The 18,402-nt window shown below is 40.3% G+C and overlaps 1 protein-coding gene across 2 annotated transcripts in view; it reads right to left on the bottom strand.

Annotated features, from left to right (window-relative positions):
* Positions 1-18,402, bottom strand: part of prex1 (phosphatidylinositol-3,4,5-trisphosphate-dependent Rac exchange factor 1) — a 78,061-nt gene that overhangs the window by 31,233 nt on the left and 28,426 nt on the right. For both annotated transcript variants that reach the window (XM_026153163.2, XM_026153164.2), the window contains exons 7-15: positions 16,779-16,912; positions 16,360-16,475; positions 14,582-14,731; positions 10,531-10,678; positions 5,918-6,018; positions 4,154-4,257; positions 3,131-3,180; positions 1,181-1,256; positions 425-497 (exon numbers count right to left, since the gene is read on the bottom strand). In XM_026153163.2, the coding sequence (XP_026008948.1) occupies positions 425-497; positions 1,181-1,256; positions 3,131-3,180; positions 4,154-4,257; positions 5,918-6,018; positions 10,531-10,678; positions 14,582-14,731; positions 16,360-16,475; positions 16,779-16,912 (952 nt within the window). The remainder of the gene's footprint in view (positions 1-424; positions 498-1,180; positions 1,257-3,130; positions 3,181-4,153; positions 4,258-5,917; positions 6,019-10,530; positions 10,679-14,581; positions 14,732-16,359; positions 16,476-16,778; positions 16,913-18,402) is intronic.

Genomic DNA, 18,402 nt, shown 5'->3' with positions numbered 1-18,402 from the left:
CAGCGTTCACGGTTCAGTGGAGTGACCCAGACAGCCATGTAGCAAAGCCAAACAACTCTGGTTAGGCTACACTCCTAAAACTGTTTATGTTCAACATGCTGGGCTGGGACCAAAGCAGCTCCAACTACAATGTGGTGAGTGAGGTTTTAAAAATTTAGACTGGGTATACAAGTTTAGGATGCCCCCTTTTTTAAGCCTATGATGGCATGCAAGAGAGAGTGGCCAATACAACATTTTTGTGGGGTTGAGAGAAGGGGAAAGATGATGTAATCGAAAAGCACAGAAAGACCGGGGAGAGAATAAGAACTGAAGAGAAAGTGCCACAAACACAACACTATTCAAATTTAAGCCAAAGCTGTGGGGAATCGAAACAATATGAATGATTAGAATCTGTCAAAAGTGCTTGAGAGTGAGTTTAACTGACCATGGTGCATGAAGCCGCTGTTACAGAGCCCCACTCCCAGCGTCACGGCATCCTCTCGGTTCGAGCAGTCTCCCTGGGAAACCAAGTCAATGACGCACACAGGGTCATTCACAATGCCTGTTTACACCTGCTCATATGCAGCATGCTGCTTCAATTTGTGACATTAAAAACTGTACAATTTAATCAGCACAGGTTAATATCTATGTGTCTAAGAACAAGTGAGAGGGAGAGATTAGGACACTACTGGGTTACTTGTCCCTCAGTTTCAGTAAAGACAGTAGAAAATGTTAAAACTGCATTCAAACCGTACCTATAATAAAAGGCAACTTTTTCAAAATTATAATGATAACTCTAAATTTCTGAATTCTAATGTTTCATTAAAAAGTGCTTTTAGCTAGAAAACACATGCTACATCATCCTGAAGGTCTGGACTGAGACAAGGGTGCACATTTACATTTTGGAGGAAACTCAGGATGGTAGCATTGACAGTACATGTTTATGTGACAGTCACAAAAGTCTAAAAAGTGAAAATCCACCTTTTACCCAAATGCAACCCTAAAATTAATACATTTTTGAGCCACTAGTTTCATTTCACTGTTCAATTTCAATGCATTGTGGTTGTTTTACACAACAACCACAATGCACTGCAGCAATTCATTCATTTACAGTAATGAGAGACATCATTACTGAATGCACCCTTGGTGGCTTCTGTGGATTCACGTGAGTGTGCATCGGTGTAATATTTTCTTATTTTACCTGTGAGAGTAGCCAGTCCACCAGTTTGCTAGCAGGCACTACTGATTTAAAGGTTTTCAGATGGTGGTCTCTGTCCCTATAAGGAGCAACAAAAGATTGAATTAGATCAGCTTTATTGTTCAGTGCAAACTTTAATAAAAAAACAAAAAGAAACAGAGTTACAAGTGTAGCAAAACCTCTTTGTGGTTAGCTGCTTTAACACCTAGCTGTGCATGCTATCTCATTGGTGTTTGGTGTTACTATTCAGATGCATCGCTTAGCTTATGCTGAACTCAGCTAGTGGTCAGTTATGCTGAAGTCATCTGCATGAGATTCGGTCATTAACTTGGGAATTCATCTTTTGTTCTTCCTTTTTTTGACGTCAAGCTGATCAGTCCCTGGTTTCACAGTACAGACCGTGAGATAAGCACCGTGCACTTGCTGTCCCTTTAACTTCTCACTCTGTAAGCTTACGATTTGAGAACAACCACAGCTCGCTCAGCCACAATCCACCAGCCTGCTCGACAAGTAAAACGTAAAACAGGAAATGCTACAGAGGATGTGTTTTTCGACGTGCAATTTCTCGGTTGTGCGAGTTGTATCACAGAAATAGACTGTGATACATATGCCACTAACAGCCATACTCAGTATACTATATTCAGAATAAACAAGCGCCGTATATATTAAATGATGATGTGGGCACAAATGACACTGCTGACAACGCAGTGAAACAACCGTGAAAGTGGATAACTTCCCAGTATCGTTTTATGATCAGCGACTTTCTGTTTTAACAACATAATATACCCATGACATCATCGATGTTAATTCTATTAGTTTAATGTGCATTTTATCATGTAGTTACTTTTTTCCAAGGCATTCTATCATTAGGAAATCATTGGAGGCTCTGTCACCAGACAAAGTTTAATAAAACAGTGGCACGGTTTTATGATTATTTATTATTCATAAATGCAACACATCCATCACTCAGACATTTTAATTAATGGTGTCTGCTTACAATTAAAAACAAATAAATAAATAAATAAATAAATAAATAAATAAATAAATAAATAAATAAATAAATAAAAAGCAAGGCCATCTTACATAATAAGTGCCTGGCAGGCAGAAGGATTGCCTTTGTATGTTAATAGGATTTGTCCCCAGACCAAAGGCTCTTTGTTTGCACCAATGGCAACTCCGGCCACTTCAATCAGCGGGTGAGTGATGGAGGGAAAGATAGAGAGATGAGCAGGGAATAGTATGAAAGGAGGGACAGGAGCAGAGAGAGAATGTGTGTACAGTGTGTGTCCTTGAGGGCTTATCACACAGGAACATTGTGAGTTTCCCATGGTTCCTGTTTCTGTTTAAATTTAGATTTTTGTAAAGTGAGATAACTCTATGCCACCTTATGGGATTATTTTAGGATTAGTATGTAATTAGTAGGTAAACCATAATTTAAACGACCCTAGTTTAGCTACATATGTACATTAACATATAGTGAGGCTAACAAAGTGTGTGTTTATGTGTATGTATATACTACACACTGTAGTAATTAGTTTTCTAAGTAGGTGCACTCAGCGGTAAAGTGACTGTGTGAGCATTTGTGTATGAAATAGAGAGTTCAACGCTCAATACTGTAAAGATAAAGAGACAAATGCTCACAGTAAGTGGCTCTCCTTAATCCTCTAAGAGCATGCTTATATAAGCCTCCAGCCATGAAAAACTGAATCCTGAAAGCATAAACCTACAGCAGCTCACGGCTGGCTTGGACTCCAGTTTGGAAGGGAAAAGGGTTTGAGGGTTGTCATTCCTGGCAGGGATACCATTTGTTCAGTCATCACAGAAAGGGTGACTCGGGGCGAATGTGAACCCTTCATGAATATGCATGTTTGCACCTGGAGAGCAGGGATGTTAAGAGCGGAGAATAAAGAATGAAGAAGGAGAAAGAAAAGAGGGAGAAGGGCAGGTACTTACTTGATGATAGGTGTGTGGAGGCTGTGAAGCCGGCAGTAAAGCCTGACGCCCTGTAGCGATAGAAAAATGGAGCTGCTGACTCATAGATCATACATGCCTTGGGTAAACAGGTATGAACATGGCTTCAGAACAACTGAAAAGAGCTACCCTAAGGCTATGAATTAAGGACAAAAAAATGTTTGTTTTTTTATATCAAACCCTGACAACAGTCAGGTCTGAGAACAAATGGAGACCAAAAAAAGGTTCATCGTTTTTGTCAAGTTGAGCTTCTGCCTCACTCGTCTATGAGAGATGTGAGATTGTATCTGGAGCGTATCTAAAACTGTAAAATGTCCAAATTATATTGTATAAAGTTTGTCAAAGGTGGACAGTTTTGGAGGAACAATATATTTTTTAATGGAACAACAGCCAACTGCACCATACGGCAGGATCCACATGTGATGAGAGGATCGAGCTGTAATGATAGTAGATGAAAGCGGCAGGAAGAAAATAAAAGCTGATTTTTTTCTCAATTTCTGGAAGAAGATAGTGGGTCTGAATTGTATTTTTTAAGCTTTAGCATGACAGTGCAAGAATCATTTAGAGTTTTTATCAATCCGTCCATCCGTCTTCTTTTGCTTATCCAGCTCAGGGTCACAAGAAGCATGGAACGCCCTGAAGAGACATACAACCATTCTTGCTCACATTCAGACCTACTGCCAATTCAGGACGACCAATTAACCTAACCCTTGCATGTTTTTGGACTGTGGGAGGAAGCTGAAATAGAGAAGGAGAACCCATGAAAACATGCAAAAGCATGTGAGGAAAGAAATGTTAGCTGACTTTTGCTGTGCTGTTGGGTATGAAAGTGAAGAAATCTGCAGAGGCAGACCCTTTAAACAAGTCAATGAATTCTTATTTTACCTCAAAGTTAATATAAAGCCATTGCAAACATTTACAGCTCATTCGTTACAACTGTCGTTATCCTGATGCTCTTTGTTCTGTCGCACCAATGAAAAGATCCAGAAGCAGAACTCTCGTTACCTTCGACATGATGTCCTCCATCTCACTGCGGGCCTTGTAGGTTCCATCGTCATAACGAAAACGGTACATCACCTGCTCATTCTTGAACTGGTGTTTGTCTGACACTAAAACAAGAGCAAAAGAAGGAACCGTCACCTCAGCTCTGCTCCAGGCTGAATATCAGATGATTTCGAGTTTGTAACATAGGTGTTTTTTGTGAAATGTGGAACATCAAAGCCAAAGAAAACTCTCTGCTTTACATATTCCCTTTGCGAATATCTACTCTTCAAAAATGGACTTAAGGTTATGGACATATATGCTACTGATTTTCAACTGTAACTGGATGACATATCTAATACAATGCCAGTGTTAATATTGCTGTATTCACACATAATAGGCTGAAGAGGTTTACCAGTTATGATGAGCTAGTGATGCACTGCGGCAACAAATTTACTGCAACACTGCTTTTTGACATTGGAATAGAGACCTTTAAGATTTTAATATTGATGTGCCACTTTTTGATGCATCTGTTGATAGTATTGCTATAATTACAGAAAAAAGGTAAGAGGCAAGAACTATATTTCCTGGGGGCATTGGGTGGAGTGATATAAATGACGTTAACAGCAGACAAATACCAGTCCCAAAAAAACGTTCCAGCTTGCACTAATAAAAAAAGTTCCAGAATGACTTATTTAGAATTAATCCAATACGGAAAATGGAAAAATGACTGACACACAGAAACAGACGATAGTCACAAAGCTAACCGTGAAATCTGCCAATGAGAGGCAGTTTGGTTCCACCACAACAAGCTGGCATTGAATCAAACAAGCTGCTGGTTTTCTCAGTCTAGACTTAAAATACCCTCATAAAACCAAAGGAATGCACCACCAAATCAGTCATTGTAAAGTGTTGTGGGATTCAAAGTACATAAAATGATGGCTGAATTATTGTGGAGGGAAAAAGAAGATCTCAAAATTGCTCAAATTCAGGTGTAAACTGGAGGATGGAAGTGCCTCAAACCAACCATGTACATCTAATTGGATAAGAACTGTAAAATACATGGATTTACTTTTACTCCTGTGGTCTCCCAATCTGTTACATTGCCTCTCTCTGATTTCTTTTCACTGGATAACTGTGACACCTACATTTTGCCTGCAGGGCTCAAACCTCTTCAATTTACCCACAAAGCCTCACAGCTGTTCCATAGAGCCCAGCATGTCATCATTGTGTCTCTCTATGGTTATATGGTAAATGTGAGGGAGGATTTCTTGGGATTTTTCACAGGTATTAAAGAATATGAACACTAGGTCTCAGCAGATTTCTCCTGAGAGTGTGGCATGTAGAAATACTTACAGTGGCCTGCACTTACATACAAGAGCCCTGTCAGCAACAGCAGCAGTTGTGTTCATACACACTCTCTATAATAGTGTCTGTCCAAGTGAGTGTGAGTATTTTGTTTCATTTCTAAATGTATAATTCATGTAAGTAAACCTATGAGTGTCCCTCGGGCAAGAGACAATACCAGACAATAATTTCAGATCGTTGTGGGACAACCATAAAACACAGAGGATTTGTGAGTTATATGAATGAGTCAACCAATTACAGAAAGAGAGTGAGAATCAGAGAAAAGGAGCCATTAGAAACAGGCCTGAAGACAGAGAAGGACCAAACAGGGGGAAAAATGACGAGGAGAGCTACAGAGCTCTAAAATGCAAACGTTATAGAGGATTAGAAGATGACAGAGGAGTAAAGAGTTGGAGAAATAACTACATTAATTTGTCTCACCATGATGGATGATGCCATTTTCAAGTAAGGCTTGTCCCAGGTTGACTCCTTCTTCAGGTTTACTGATCTCTCCGCTCTCTATGAGCCATGACACGAATTCACTGAGGACACAAGACAAAAATGGAGAGATATCTATGACTGCTGTTCATAGCTAAAGTACTTAAACAACCATGTCAGTTAAGAAACTCTGAAAAGCATTGGCTGATTTGGTCATAATGGTGCCAAAACTTTTATATATTTAACTTAAAAGGCAGATTTCATTACAGTTCGGTCTGGAGTGAAAAGTGGCATTTTTGGTTTGATAAAATTTATTTTGAATGTGAATGTACGGAGCGCGAATGACTACACAGATCAATACTGAGTTAATGCAACAACCTGAAGTTTAGTTACTGACATCATTAGTCATGTTAAATCCTACAAAGAGGTTAGGTCGTGTCTGAGGAAGTGATTTTTCAAACTAATATTGTGTCTGTATGTAAGCAAGCACTGCCTTATATTGCAGATTGTGGCTCTAACAGCTAAATGTGGCTAATGTACATGCTAATCATTGCTAGTTAGCAGAGCTAATACAGCGTTCTACCTTTAAATAATTTTTTAAACCCTATTTAACTGCAAGAAAAGCAGTTTATAATGTTTGTTTTTCTGCACTCTATTCCACTGATATAAGTATTGTTGTTAGGCCATGTGTCTTATACCAGAGCCATCTTTTTTTCTAGTATGCTCACACCATACAGCTAGCGAAATATATCCTAGCTACAGAACAGCTTCACTGTCATATGGCACTCTTATGCAATCTAGTATGTTCATACTATGGTAAGGCTTTTTAAGGATAAAATGTATTGCAGTTTGTTTTAGGAAAACAAATTCCACAAAAATGAATAGTTTATCTTTTCCTCCAGATATCCCTCACAGCTGCTTGAATGCAAGCATTAACCATTCAAATGTAAGCACTTCTAAGCTCTGCTCACTTGTCTTCACACCCAGTGTGCGCAGAACAAATGTTTGAAGGAGAAAATTACATTCTCCCCTTCTTTGCCTTTCATGCTGCTGAGTGAAATCGCTTGCCCAGATAATGACGAACCGTGAACTGGAGAGAGCTGGTGCATGTTTGTGTCCGTGCATGTTCATTAATTCTGGGATTGAGCACGCCAGCATGGTAATAATTCTGAAAGCTGTATGTGTGAAATCTGTCCTTATGTGTGGATTTGCTTCCAGGCAGTCATGCAATGGATTTATTAGCCTAGTGTATGAGAAGAATGTGTAAATGTCAAGCGCATAATGTGTGCATGTGTATGTATGAAGTCAACACATAACCATATGCTCACATTGTATGCATGATTATATAGAAATCTTTGAAGAGAAAAGAGCATGCCAAGTGAGTGCTCTAACATGTAGAGCTGTATATGTGCATGAGCAAGTCCCGAGTTTCCTTTTCTCCCTCAAACTGAGAATAAAACATGATTTCATGATTGTAATATTTGTGAGTGTGTGTTCATTGTCTCCATTTATGTTCTTTGGCTGTTAAGTGACAATGACAGGGGACTCAAGTGAATGGTATGGGTATGTGGGTGTTATGTAAGAGTCAGGTTAATTTTGGGACACAGAGCTGTTATGGGAATGAACACAAAGATATACAGAGTAATACAGTAAAATTTAAGAAACCAACAGATTTTACTTCTAAATGCACACTAACAACACCTCATCAAGATTTTAAAAAATGTAATTTTCCAAACTTTTGTGTTTTGTTTTGTTTGAGACTTTTTTCCTGAAAACATCATTCATAATCTATTCCATTTGCATGACACTGTGGGTCAGAACCTTTGACCTTTTACTTGAGTTTAAAATTTTGTGGCTTTTATGACGCCACATGCTTAATTAAATCTTGCCTAGAGTTAACATGCATTGTGAAAATGACACGCAGGTTAGTTTTACACCCAACAGAAGCAGAGGCAAAGAACCATAAAAGCCTGTAAATTCTACAAGACATAAATAGAAAGACATAAAAAGACAGCTGGATTTTCTGTGTTTTTGTGCATTGCATTAGTACAGAGTGTATAATATAAAGTATACTGCACCAGAGCCTGAAAATATATTTTACCACATAAATGTCCATTACAGATGTAGTGTTTTACACCTTAAAAATGTATTGTTATGGAGCTACTATTAGCAAATCTTCTATCAATAAATATTGTTTCAAAATCATATAGTTATTGTTACAAATATACATTGGACAACCTTGTTAAGCCATGATCTCAACTGCTAATTTCAGATCTGATCATTATGCCCATCCATTCATTACCTTGCACTTCATTTTCATCATTTCATCATCATTTTCAGAGTGACAGAGGAGCGGGGCCAATACCAGCTACGATAGGGGGAGAAGTAGGGTACACCTGGACAGTTCAGCAGTGTGTCGCAGGGCTAACAAAAAGAGACAGACGACCATTCACACCTATGGGCAATTAGAATTGCCAATTAACCTAACCCCACTAACTGCATGTCTTTGGACTGTGAAGAATCCACAGTACCCGGACAGAACCCATATAAACAGCTCTAGCCAGATGGTGGATTCAAACCCAGGACCTTCTTGCTGTGAGGCAATGTGTCCATGTGTCGCCCATTAGGACTGAAAATTACGGTTTCATCAGAGTCAATAAGGCAGTATATAAGACATGTCTTCCGCATAATTTAGTAAATTGTTTTGCTGGTTTCAAAACAGCACAATGGCTAAAACTTTACATATAGCCAGTGGTGCCATCCCAACCCCCCTTTAACCATGCCCTTGCACAAATATAGTGGAGCAGAAGCAGATTGGAATGGAGCTGAACACTTGAGGTGCTCTTCCTAGCCAGAGGTCTTATAATGGAAAGATGGGCACAACCAAAATTAAGCTAGTAAGGGAAAAAAAAAAAAGTGTTAACACCGGCAATTTTCCACAACAGTGACTTGATGGAATTAGGCTATCAACACAACAGAGTCCTATCAAACCGGAGTCAGCATCTCCGTTTAATGCAATAAGCACTAAATCTATGACCGTTGCTAATTTCATCAGAAAAATAAATGCAAAGATGATCTGATATCGTCGTGTTGGTGTGGTTCCCAGATCATCATGAAAATGTTGTCCCAGGATCAACATTGCAAGTGACCAATCACATTGTTCTGATGTTATTCTTTTGCGCGCCAAGCCATTGTGCATTTATGAAATTCCAATGTTGCAAGGACAATATCAGTTCTGCTTATCGTTTATTAAAGGGTTACGGTTAGGGTCAGGGTCCGCTGATCGGCGGACAGAAGCGGTTTCTCACAGCTTAAGTACAGTTTTTTGTTTTACGGCAGTTTTTCCCGAAGTCGCAAAAGTATGACATCACAACATTCTGATTGGTCACTTGCAATGCTGATCCTGGAACAACATTTAGTATGATGATCTGGGAACAACACCAACACGACGATATCAGATCGCGTGGTTGCACTTACTGGCAGGAAATGAACGAGTGATAAAGTGAGGAAAGGGGGAGATGGTAGAATGATATGACAGTGAGTGTAAAGAGATGAGAGAGTAAGAAATTTAAAAATGCATTTATGGGGGCGGGCAAAAGCAGAAACACTCAAATTGGAAAACGATCGAAAGCTACTGTTCTGATAGTGACCTGAACTGAAAGTATTTGGTGATGAATCATTGCCTTCCAGAGAAGATGATAAAAAGGGAATATGCTCTGACTATGAAAGCTTACACACACACACACAAACTTGCACAGATACGGACACATAGTATGGCAAACTATAATTCCTAGCAGAAACAGAAACTGATTTGAAAACATGGAAGAGTTAACTTGACTCTAATAAACACCACTGCATATTTTTAAAGTCTTATGAATTCACTTCTGGGCACCATCACTGGTGTGATTCCTCTGTTATCGCCCACTACATTTACTCATGCATAAAAAATACATTTTTAAAAACACTTTTGCGTGAGGTACGCATTTTATAATCTCTGATATACTGAGAGGCCGCTTTGGCAGTGTTGCAGACATTAATGCTTGCTCCCTGATTTCTCTTTACAAGAGCGGCCATCAGTCTCCATTGTAAGCGTTGCCTAGTTTTTATGTTTTGTTTCCCCGAGATGGTGCCAGAAAGAATTTTAATTGCTGCTCAGGATCTCACAAAAACTGATGTGCATGCAGAGGAAACGAGGGAAGTAGAAGCAAGTCTCTTATTTTCTTCTCACTGCACGGAGACATCAAGGGGACATAAAGTGGAATGGCCTGTTGAAGCAGCTAAAGGCCCTTTGCTAATGAAAGTCTCTGTGTCAGTGTGTGCTCAATGATATGGCGTGAGGTGGGGTGGTGGGTGGGGGGGGTAGGCAGCAACGTGGCCCTTTCTATAACCCATGAGAGCAGACTGTGAGGGGGGCTCATTACAGTCAAGGGGATGCATGGATAAAGCAGTTTAGGCATTTTGCCAGGACTTGGGGAGACTGGATACCAGCGCCTTTGAAAGCCTGCTGATCTTACGTAAGAACAATTTGTAAAGACCCTCATGTGAACAGCGTGGCACTGCAGTCACATTCTTGAAACCTACAGAGACCCCCATACTCAGGAAGCCAAGAAACTCACTTTCCCATGAAGCACTTGGGCACAATGCTGAGCTTCTTTCTCCTGTCCTTAATCAGGTGTCGACTCTTGGTCATCATCATGTGGTAGAGCTTCTCGCCCTTTTCTGCAATCATCACATAGGCATCCCGCTCCATTCCCAGTTTGAGACCTAAAAACAACAAAAAACAAACATGAAGCAAGTTAGAGCTGCGAGGATTCACTGTATTTAATACAAGGACCTTCGACAGAGTAAGACTATGAAAAAATTTGGGAGCAGAAATCAATGAACAAACAAGATTTCAGCCAAGAAAAATATAGCCGAACCACTACAGGACAGACTTGCACTGCACAGCTATCTACATAAAAGCAAAGAGGCAAAAACACGTCACGGTGCTGCTAGCCTGGACTGCGTGTTTGCAGTCTGTTGTTGTACAGATGGAATGAAGCCATGCCGGCTTGGGTCTGCCACAAACCCAGATGCTAATCTCCCCTAGACGAGCTGTTTTAGAGTAAGTCAAGTTCAAGAGGTCAGCGTGATCTTGATCTCGTTCCTGTGTCCGTTTGTTAAACATTATTCCTTTATTATAAAGCGGAATAAAGCATTGTTAGGCCTGCCACTCCAGTCTTCAGTGAGTATACCGTTTGTGCTGCTTAAAGTTGTTCAGGGCCTTGATGAACTTCTGGACAGCAAAGTGAGACTTTTGGACTCAAGCAACTCGACTCTGCTCCAACTGTGACTCCCTAATCTGCTGGACTCTACGGAGAGGCACATCAGGCTCCCAAACTGCAAAGTGCTATATTTCAAAAGCGACACACATGGGGCACCACTACAGTTCACTGGGTAAAATGTAATGATCAACATTTTACCTTTTTACTATATCTTTTGCTATTTTAAAACGTTTTACAGCAGCTTTTGTACTAAAATATTACCAAGTGTATTAGCAATTAATTTTTTCTGCTAATTCTCTCAAATAATTAATTTTATTACCTCAGCCAAGAGGGTTATGTTTGCGTTGTGTGTCATTCATCAAAATGAATTCAGATCAAACTTTGTAAGGGTGTAGAGCGGGGTCATGTTTACAATCCGTTCAAATTTAGCTTACACCCATCAAGGTCTTCAAGGTCAACTTAATGATTTATTGGTCGAAAATTGCCTTTTAAAAGTCTTATAACTTAAAAACTATGATTCTCACATGTGTCGTGTGTATTATCAACATATGGAAAGTACCATATAGATGTTTAAAATATGTGTCACATTTGAGACCTCACTTCTTCTTCAAGGTCAATAGTTTGATCTGCTAATGTGCTAGTAATGCTATGTAGATATAAAACTATGCATTTTCTGACTGCAATGATTTGCATTGACAACGTATAGTCATATAGGGAGTGATTCTTTTTTTCGTGTTACTTTGTACTTGTTTTCAAGGTCTAATGAGGTCACACTTTCATAAAATGTCCTTTCTTTAAAACTGTGCTTAAAATATCACTAACTTTGTTTATACTGGCAACATTTAGGAAATGATACTGGTATGTGGGGATTCAAAATATCGTGTCACATTCGACCTCTGACCTCACTTTTGTTTTTCCATTTTTTTATGCCTTGTGCCCAAGTATACTTTATATTATATATTTTCAGCATTATTAATACTTTATAGATATCTGTGGTGTTCGGGATAAACTATGCAATGATGCTGAAAACTTATACCCTTTAAAATGCATTATTCAAGTCAAACCATTTAAAAAGGCAGGAACTTGAGTGATGGTGTAGGATTGTGACCCACTGAAAAGAGGGGAGGTGGGGCGAACAATGCAAAAAGTTGCACAGCTTATTCTAGAATCCAATTTTCTCCTTTGATTCTTCGGAGATCTCCACTGGCTGTGATGGAGGTGGGGTTATATTACATTTGGCAGCAGCTGGAGTAGACTTAAACAATGAGTGTCATTGAACAACAGACGGGACCTGTCCAGCGGAGATGCCCCCCCCCCCAGATTCTGCTCCAGCTGTCAGAGCTTGTCTTGTACTACTCCTCATCTTCCCATGCTCACTGGCACGAGATAAAACCCTATCACGGTATCCGACGTCCGTTTTCTCTTAAACTTCCACAAAAACACTGATACGAGAACACCGCTTCCAGCTGGCAGTTGTTGAACAATGAAAGTCCTTTTGGGGGGTTGGGGGGCTTTAAAGGGAGTCATATGTCTAACACGGTAAAGGACTGGAGCAAAAAAGGAGAAAAAAAAGCTACAACAAGTAAGCCATGTCAAGAAAACTAATAATGCATGCAGGGAGAGATGTGAAAAGGATCGCTGCCAGGATTTATTACAGTAAAACATGCTGCTGTCTAGACGGGTAAAGAGCTTGGAAGAAAGGTAAGCACAGTGAAAGCAGAGTGTACAGCAGTGAGGGTAACAGAAGGGGAGAGAGTAGGGAAAATTGGGAACTGTGACTGATCTGGCATCTGTTCGCCTCAGGTCGATTTCCGCCGGGTTGAAACTCAACACCACAGGCTGCAGCACACTCCTTCATACTCGTTCCTTTTCTGAAACCCTTTCATCACAGAATCGGATGCCGATAACGTCAAACTCTGCTCCAAATCCTTCAATGGGGTCCGAAATCGCAGATGTAAGTTTAAAAAACGACTAAGGTTAAATTGAGTAATTGTCCTCCGTTAAACAGCAGACACAGCTAAATCTTCATTCATTTGGATTCAGCCAAATCATTGTCCGACTGCTTTTGGGGTTTAGCCATCAACATTATCAGGTGGCCCGTTTTGTGTCCCAGCAAAACCAGTCAAAGCCTTTTACACCGTCTAATTCGGCGAACATAACAGAGACAGATGGCTGGAGCTGAACAGGTGGGGACACATTTGGAGGCAAAAGAGTCAGAAGTTGAAAGGAAACAAGATGATCGCTTTTCATTGCTAATTACAAAATGAGTGGAAGTGGTGCTGGGGTTTCTATTTTCTATTAATGAATGAACACTAAGTGCATTTGACTCTCTGCACATTAATGCAAATATGTGCCACGATCACTTCCTCGTGACACTTCAAGGGTTGCCAAAAATGCATATCAAAAGTTTTACCACAGTAAAAATAGATGCAGATTCATTAAAACACACTTGTTTCACAGAACTGTTTCACTTTCTTTGAAAAGTGAAAGCTTTTCTATTTTAAGCATTTGACCAGGATGCCTTTTTTATCCTCTTTGTCAATGAAGATGTTTTTGTTGACAGTAAATGCTCTGATTTGCCAAATGTGCCACTGTCACTAATTTCTCTTTCTTCCTCTCGCAGCTTCTACCACAAGGGTCAACCAGGTAACCTCCCAAATGTCATGTCACCTAAGCCTCTGTTTTACAAACAAAGGCAGGCAGCTCATTCAAGGTGGGACATGGCTGCGGGATGTGAACATCGTATCCAGGTCAGAAGCACATCCACAGTCATTAGTGGGTGCCAGCTGAGGTGCTTTGATAGTTTGGGTATATAGAGTGACGCCGACATGTAGGGCAGCTTACCAGCCAGCAGCAGAAGCTGCCAAACAGGATGGTTACAGCTAAAAATCAGGAAAAGCAAAAGCCAAAACAAGCTCCCACACAGAGACTTCAAAGTATCGGGCATGCTATTGAACTGACAAACGATTCCTAGAGCATTCAGAAAAAACACGTGTCTAACAAAAGTGATAACTGCATTCCACTAAAAACAGTCATGGTACTGGACAAGCTGAATCTTTGATCCTGCATACTGGAATGTATTAAGTAACATTAACTCCACCTGTGTATTTCCGATTTACATCTATTCTTGGAATGAAAGTAAAGAATGCGGCATGAAAGATAACGAGTAAAAGAAAAACGGAATCTTGCAGATCAAGAAAAGCAAGACTTTCAGCTTGTGACTGAGAGCAGAAGGCAATACATACAAACACAGTGAAACACGCCAACAAAGGGAAAACAGAGTCGCTCTCATACGCAGACTTTCTTGCAAAAGCACGATTACAAAATAAAAGGATTCTGGTTTGTCGCCATCTGCCCCACAAACTACACAGTAGAAATGTCCTTTTAGAAAAATGCCACTTACTCTCTCTTTGCTCCCGTTCCCTCAAGATGGCATCCAGCCACTTCTGCTTGTCCTCGGCGTTTTTGGCCATGCAGACAAACCACTTGTTTTTTGCTGTGTTGTGGATCTTCCAGCCATTGGTCACTGTGTAGTTGTTGCTGTGATAGTCCGCTGGGAAGCAAAAAGATGGAAGACTGTTAGGCTAAGGTGACCTCGCAGTTTTCTTTAAGGCTCAAAAACAATTCAAATGTTTACCTGTAACAGGAACCTCAAAGGTAAGTAAAGAAAGTAGTTACTGCAATCAAGTCACATGTGTAAAGTTAGCATTAAAGCTATCTTTACAGAGGATTTACAACCTCATGGGATGATTTACAAGCCAATTAAGATGACACAGAATGCACACTAAGAGTAGTGAAAGGACCGTTTTTTCACCGACTCGACAAAAATCGCTCCTCGTACCCCTTTCTAATTTTATCATCCATTTAGCTGCAGGTGAACAGCTACTGAATAATGAATGGCCGCTGGTAATGGAGTGCATTAGCTTCGTGCTCAAAGGTCATAAAAATAGATCAGATACTACAGATCACAGGGAGCAGAGCCTGCTGTTCCATGGGAGTTCGGGTGTTGAAACACACTCCCATACTGTGCCAAGACCCTTTTCAGCCACTCAGACGGAAAAGAGGGATTCTAGGAAAAATGATTTAAGTACCGGTATATGCAGTAGACCTATTGGGACAGCTACAGATTGCAAGTGAAGCGGTTCTTTTATCTGTTAATTTTTGCAAATGTGAAGACCTTTGCCCTAATTTTACAACAAATTACCTAAATGAATCAAATTTAAGTCACCTTTATATAACTGTGTGGCGAAAGGTTTCAGGTCACTTGATGCTGGTTAATTCCACTCCATCAAAGCTGTCAGCATTAGATAATCAGATAATCTGTGTTCTGAGACTTCACACATGTATGCATTTCCAATGAGGTAGCCCTAAGTTCTACGAATAAGGCCTGTTTTTCTTTGTGGTTTCCCTCTCAGCTATCTAAATGTGACAGCTAACATGCAGAAAAAGGTCATGTGAGCTTGCAAAATAAATTGCCAGCATAGAAGAGAGAGACGGAAAAAAAAAAGAGGAAACGTGAGCGGAAGGACCGAGCGTTTCTTCATCAGGGGACAGCGAGTACCAACCCAGCATGGTGCCTCGCAACTAAACCACAAGAGCAAAGCACAGGGGTGACCGTATCACTCCAAGACTGCAGATGAGTCGCGCGATGGTATGATATCTCACCCTGAATGAGAGCACAATAATTTTATCACCTAGCTCAGGATTGTGTTTTTGCACTTGAGATTTTTATCGACACCTAAACCTATTCCTGCGTTGTTGACATCAAAAAGGTGGTATACGAGTTTGTGAGCTACATCCTGTTTGAAACTAGGCACACACATATGATACTCCACCCTAACTGTCAACAAAGTACCTGATTCATTTCCAATCGACAGTTTTTAAAAGGCACGGCTTTATGAACAAAGACCTGAAGTTTTTAAAAGGCACGGCTTTATGAACAAAGACCTGAAATCAAAAGCGAGCAGTGTATGCAAATAGCACCTCTACCGTTGAAATTTTCTACACTGGCTTGATTATTTACAACAAAAGAAAAGAAAAAGGGAACAGATAGAGAGACTGAGTTGCCTCATAAATAACAAGAACCTCGTGAGAAATGGTTCAATAAATACTCTGGAAGACTTAAATGATTGACAGCATATAGACGGTCTCGCAAGGTGACGCTGCTGGGCAAACACAAACCTGTTCCATCCTCCACATTTTCCACCTCCATCACCTCTGTGTTAATTCGGCCCCTGAACACATAGAGAGGCCCGTTGATAGACTTGGTCCTCTTGGTGGACTTCTTTCCAGAAACCCTGGGAAAAGGGACAAACACCGTGGTTACAGTCATCAGGGAAAACATCTGCTGATGCCAGTGCCGTGTGTCTGGAGGACATTCATATTCATAAAGTTGCAGGTATTGGAGCCAGCAGACACACGTAGGTGTTTTTGTTTTGCTTGCATGCTAAAGATGCGTCTACATTAGCAAGAATGTGGGCATTTGCTCTAATTTTCCACGTCTGGCTTCCTTACGCTGGTCTGCTAATAAAAATAAAAAAGGTCTGAATGATTTCTTGTTCTCACTGCTCTTGGCCCACGGTTTTGAAGGCCTCCCTTACCTGGACTTCCTTTTGCAGTAAACCAAAAGGTTATCGAACAGGAAGAAGACACGTTCTTGGATGTTGCCTGCTGAAATTTTCAGAAGATTTCCATGAAGCAGGAGCTCTGTGCAGATATCTGTCAAGTTGGTTCCCTGAAGAAGAAGAAGAAGAAGAAGAAGAAGAAGAAGAAGAAGAAGAAGAAGAAGAAGAAGAAGAAGAAACACAAGATTAAAAGGGAAGATTGGTCATGTGCTTCAGTGGCTGTTTATTTTATTAGAGGAGAGCATGGAAACTTTTAGTACTCCCAGTACAGCAGAACTGACAGCTGCAAAGAAAACACCTCTGCCTGCATCAAAACTTAAAGAGTTCACAACCTCATTGAAACAATATAAAATTCAACTTTCACACTCTGACCAGTTTGTTTTCATTCCTTCCTCAATGATAGGGAAGACTGAACACAGCTGCTCCACCCCCCTCCGCTCATCTTCATTTTTACATTTCTCCAGTTCAAAAATATAAAAATATGAACTGTGTGCTGATCCAAGCTGGGACAATTAGCCTCACGCTGGTTAGTCACTGAACTTGTGATGGGGGGGGGAAACAAAACATATTTTAATCATTTATTCTCCTTTCAGGATGCAAATGTTTGCACACAAACAGCTAAAAATACATCCCTACATATAAAAACACACCTATATAGATATAGGTAGATAATATATGGATAGAAGGGAATTTGTGCAGGGAATCTGGCACAAATCTGTGTACGGCAATCATGCCGAGCGAGGTTTAAAAACTGTTTTTAGAAGCCCAGCCCATTACAATGCACTTAAACAATAAGATGTAATGTGTTACTCTACCGCCAACCACTTTCACAGGGTGTGATCAGCTCTTACATAAAAAGCCGTTTCTCGTCAGCTATCAAATGGACCACAGCGCATTAAGACTGAAACGACTGTTTCTCTTAAAACAGTGACACAAACGTTATGCACTGAACCGACAATCTGTGTGTTAAACACAAGATTTTAGATTACACTTCCTGCACAAGACACGAATGACCAAATGTGAAACGTTAATTGATCGAACTTAGCCTGGATAACGTTCTATAGAGAAGGCCTGAGGTCACACACAGCTCGCTAAAGCTGTCAAAACAAGGCTACCAAGTAATATAATAATAACTCTAAAAGACAACTCATTACTCATTGTTCAACAGATCGTTCCACTCCAAATCATCTGGAACTAAACACACCCATGTGTGGACACCTTACTCCCTTTAGCCTGCAGGATACCCATCACCCTCTGTCACGTCAGCCAACAGATCTGGGCTTTAGTGTCATCTTTGAAGTTTCTAACTCCAGTCTACCAGAGACTTGTGGAAACCCCCACAGTGGGCCACACCAACTCTTAAGCATTCATAATCGATTCTCATGATTACATATCTGTAATAGATGTGTATATCTCCAAAGTTCATAGAGAGAAAAATGATTTTTTTGAGCTTTTCTTGTGACTGGGCTTGGGGGAGGAGATCATGTTTCACGCTCAAGTTAAACTGCACCAGTCTGGGGTTTGCTGGGAATAGGTGCAGAGAAAGGCTGGACCTGTGTTTACGGCCACATGATGCATGACTCAGTATGCAAAGGGTACA

This window comes from Astatotilapia calliptera, chromosome 20, assembly GCF_964374335.1.
Source record: "Astatotilapia calliptera chromosome 20, fAstCal68.1, whole genome shotgun sequence".
NCBI classification, from domain to species: domain Eukaryota; kingdom Metazoa; phylum Chordata; class Actinopteri; order Cichliformes; family Cichlidae; genus Astatotilapia; species Astatotilapia calliptera.
This window is presented reverse-complemented; position numbering and strand designations above follow the sequence as displayed.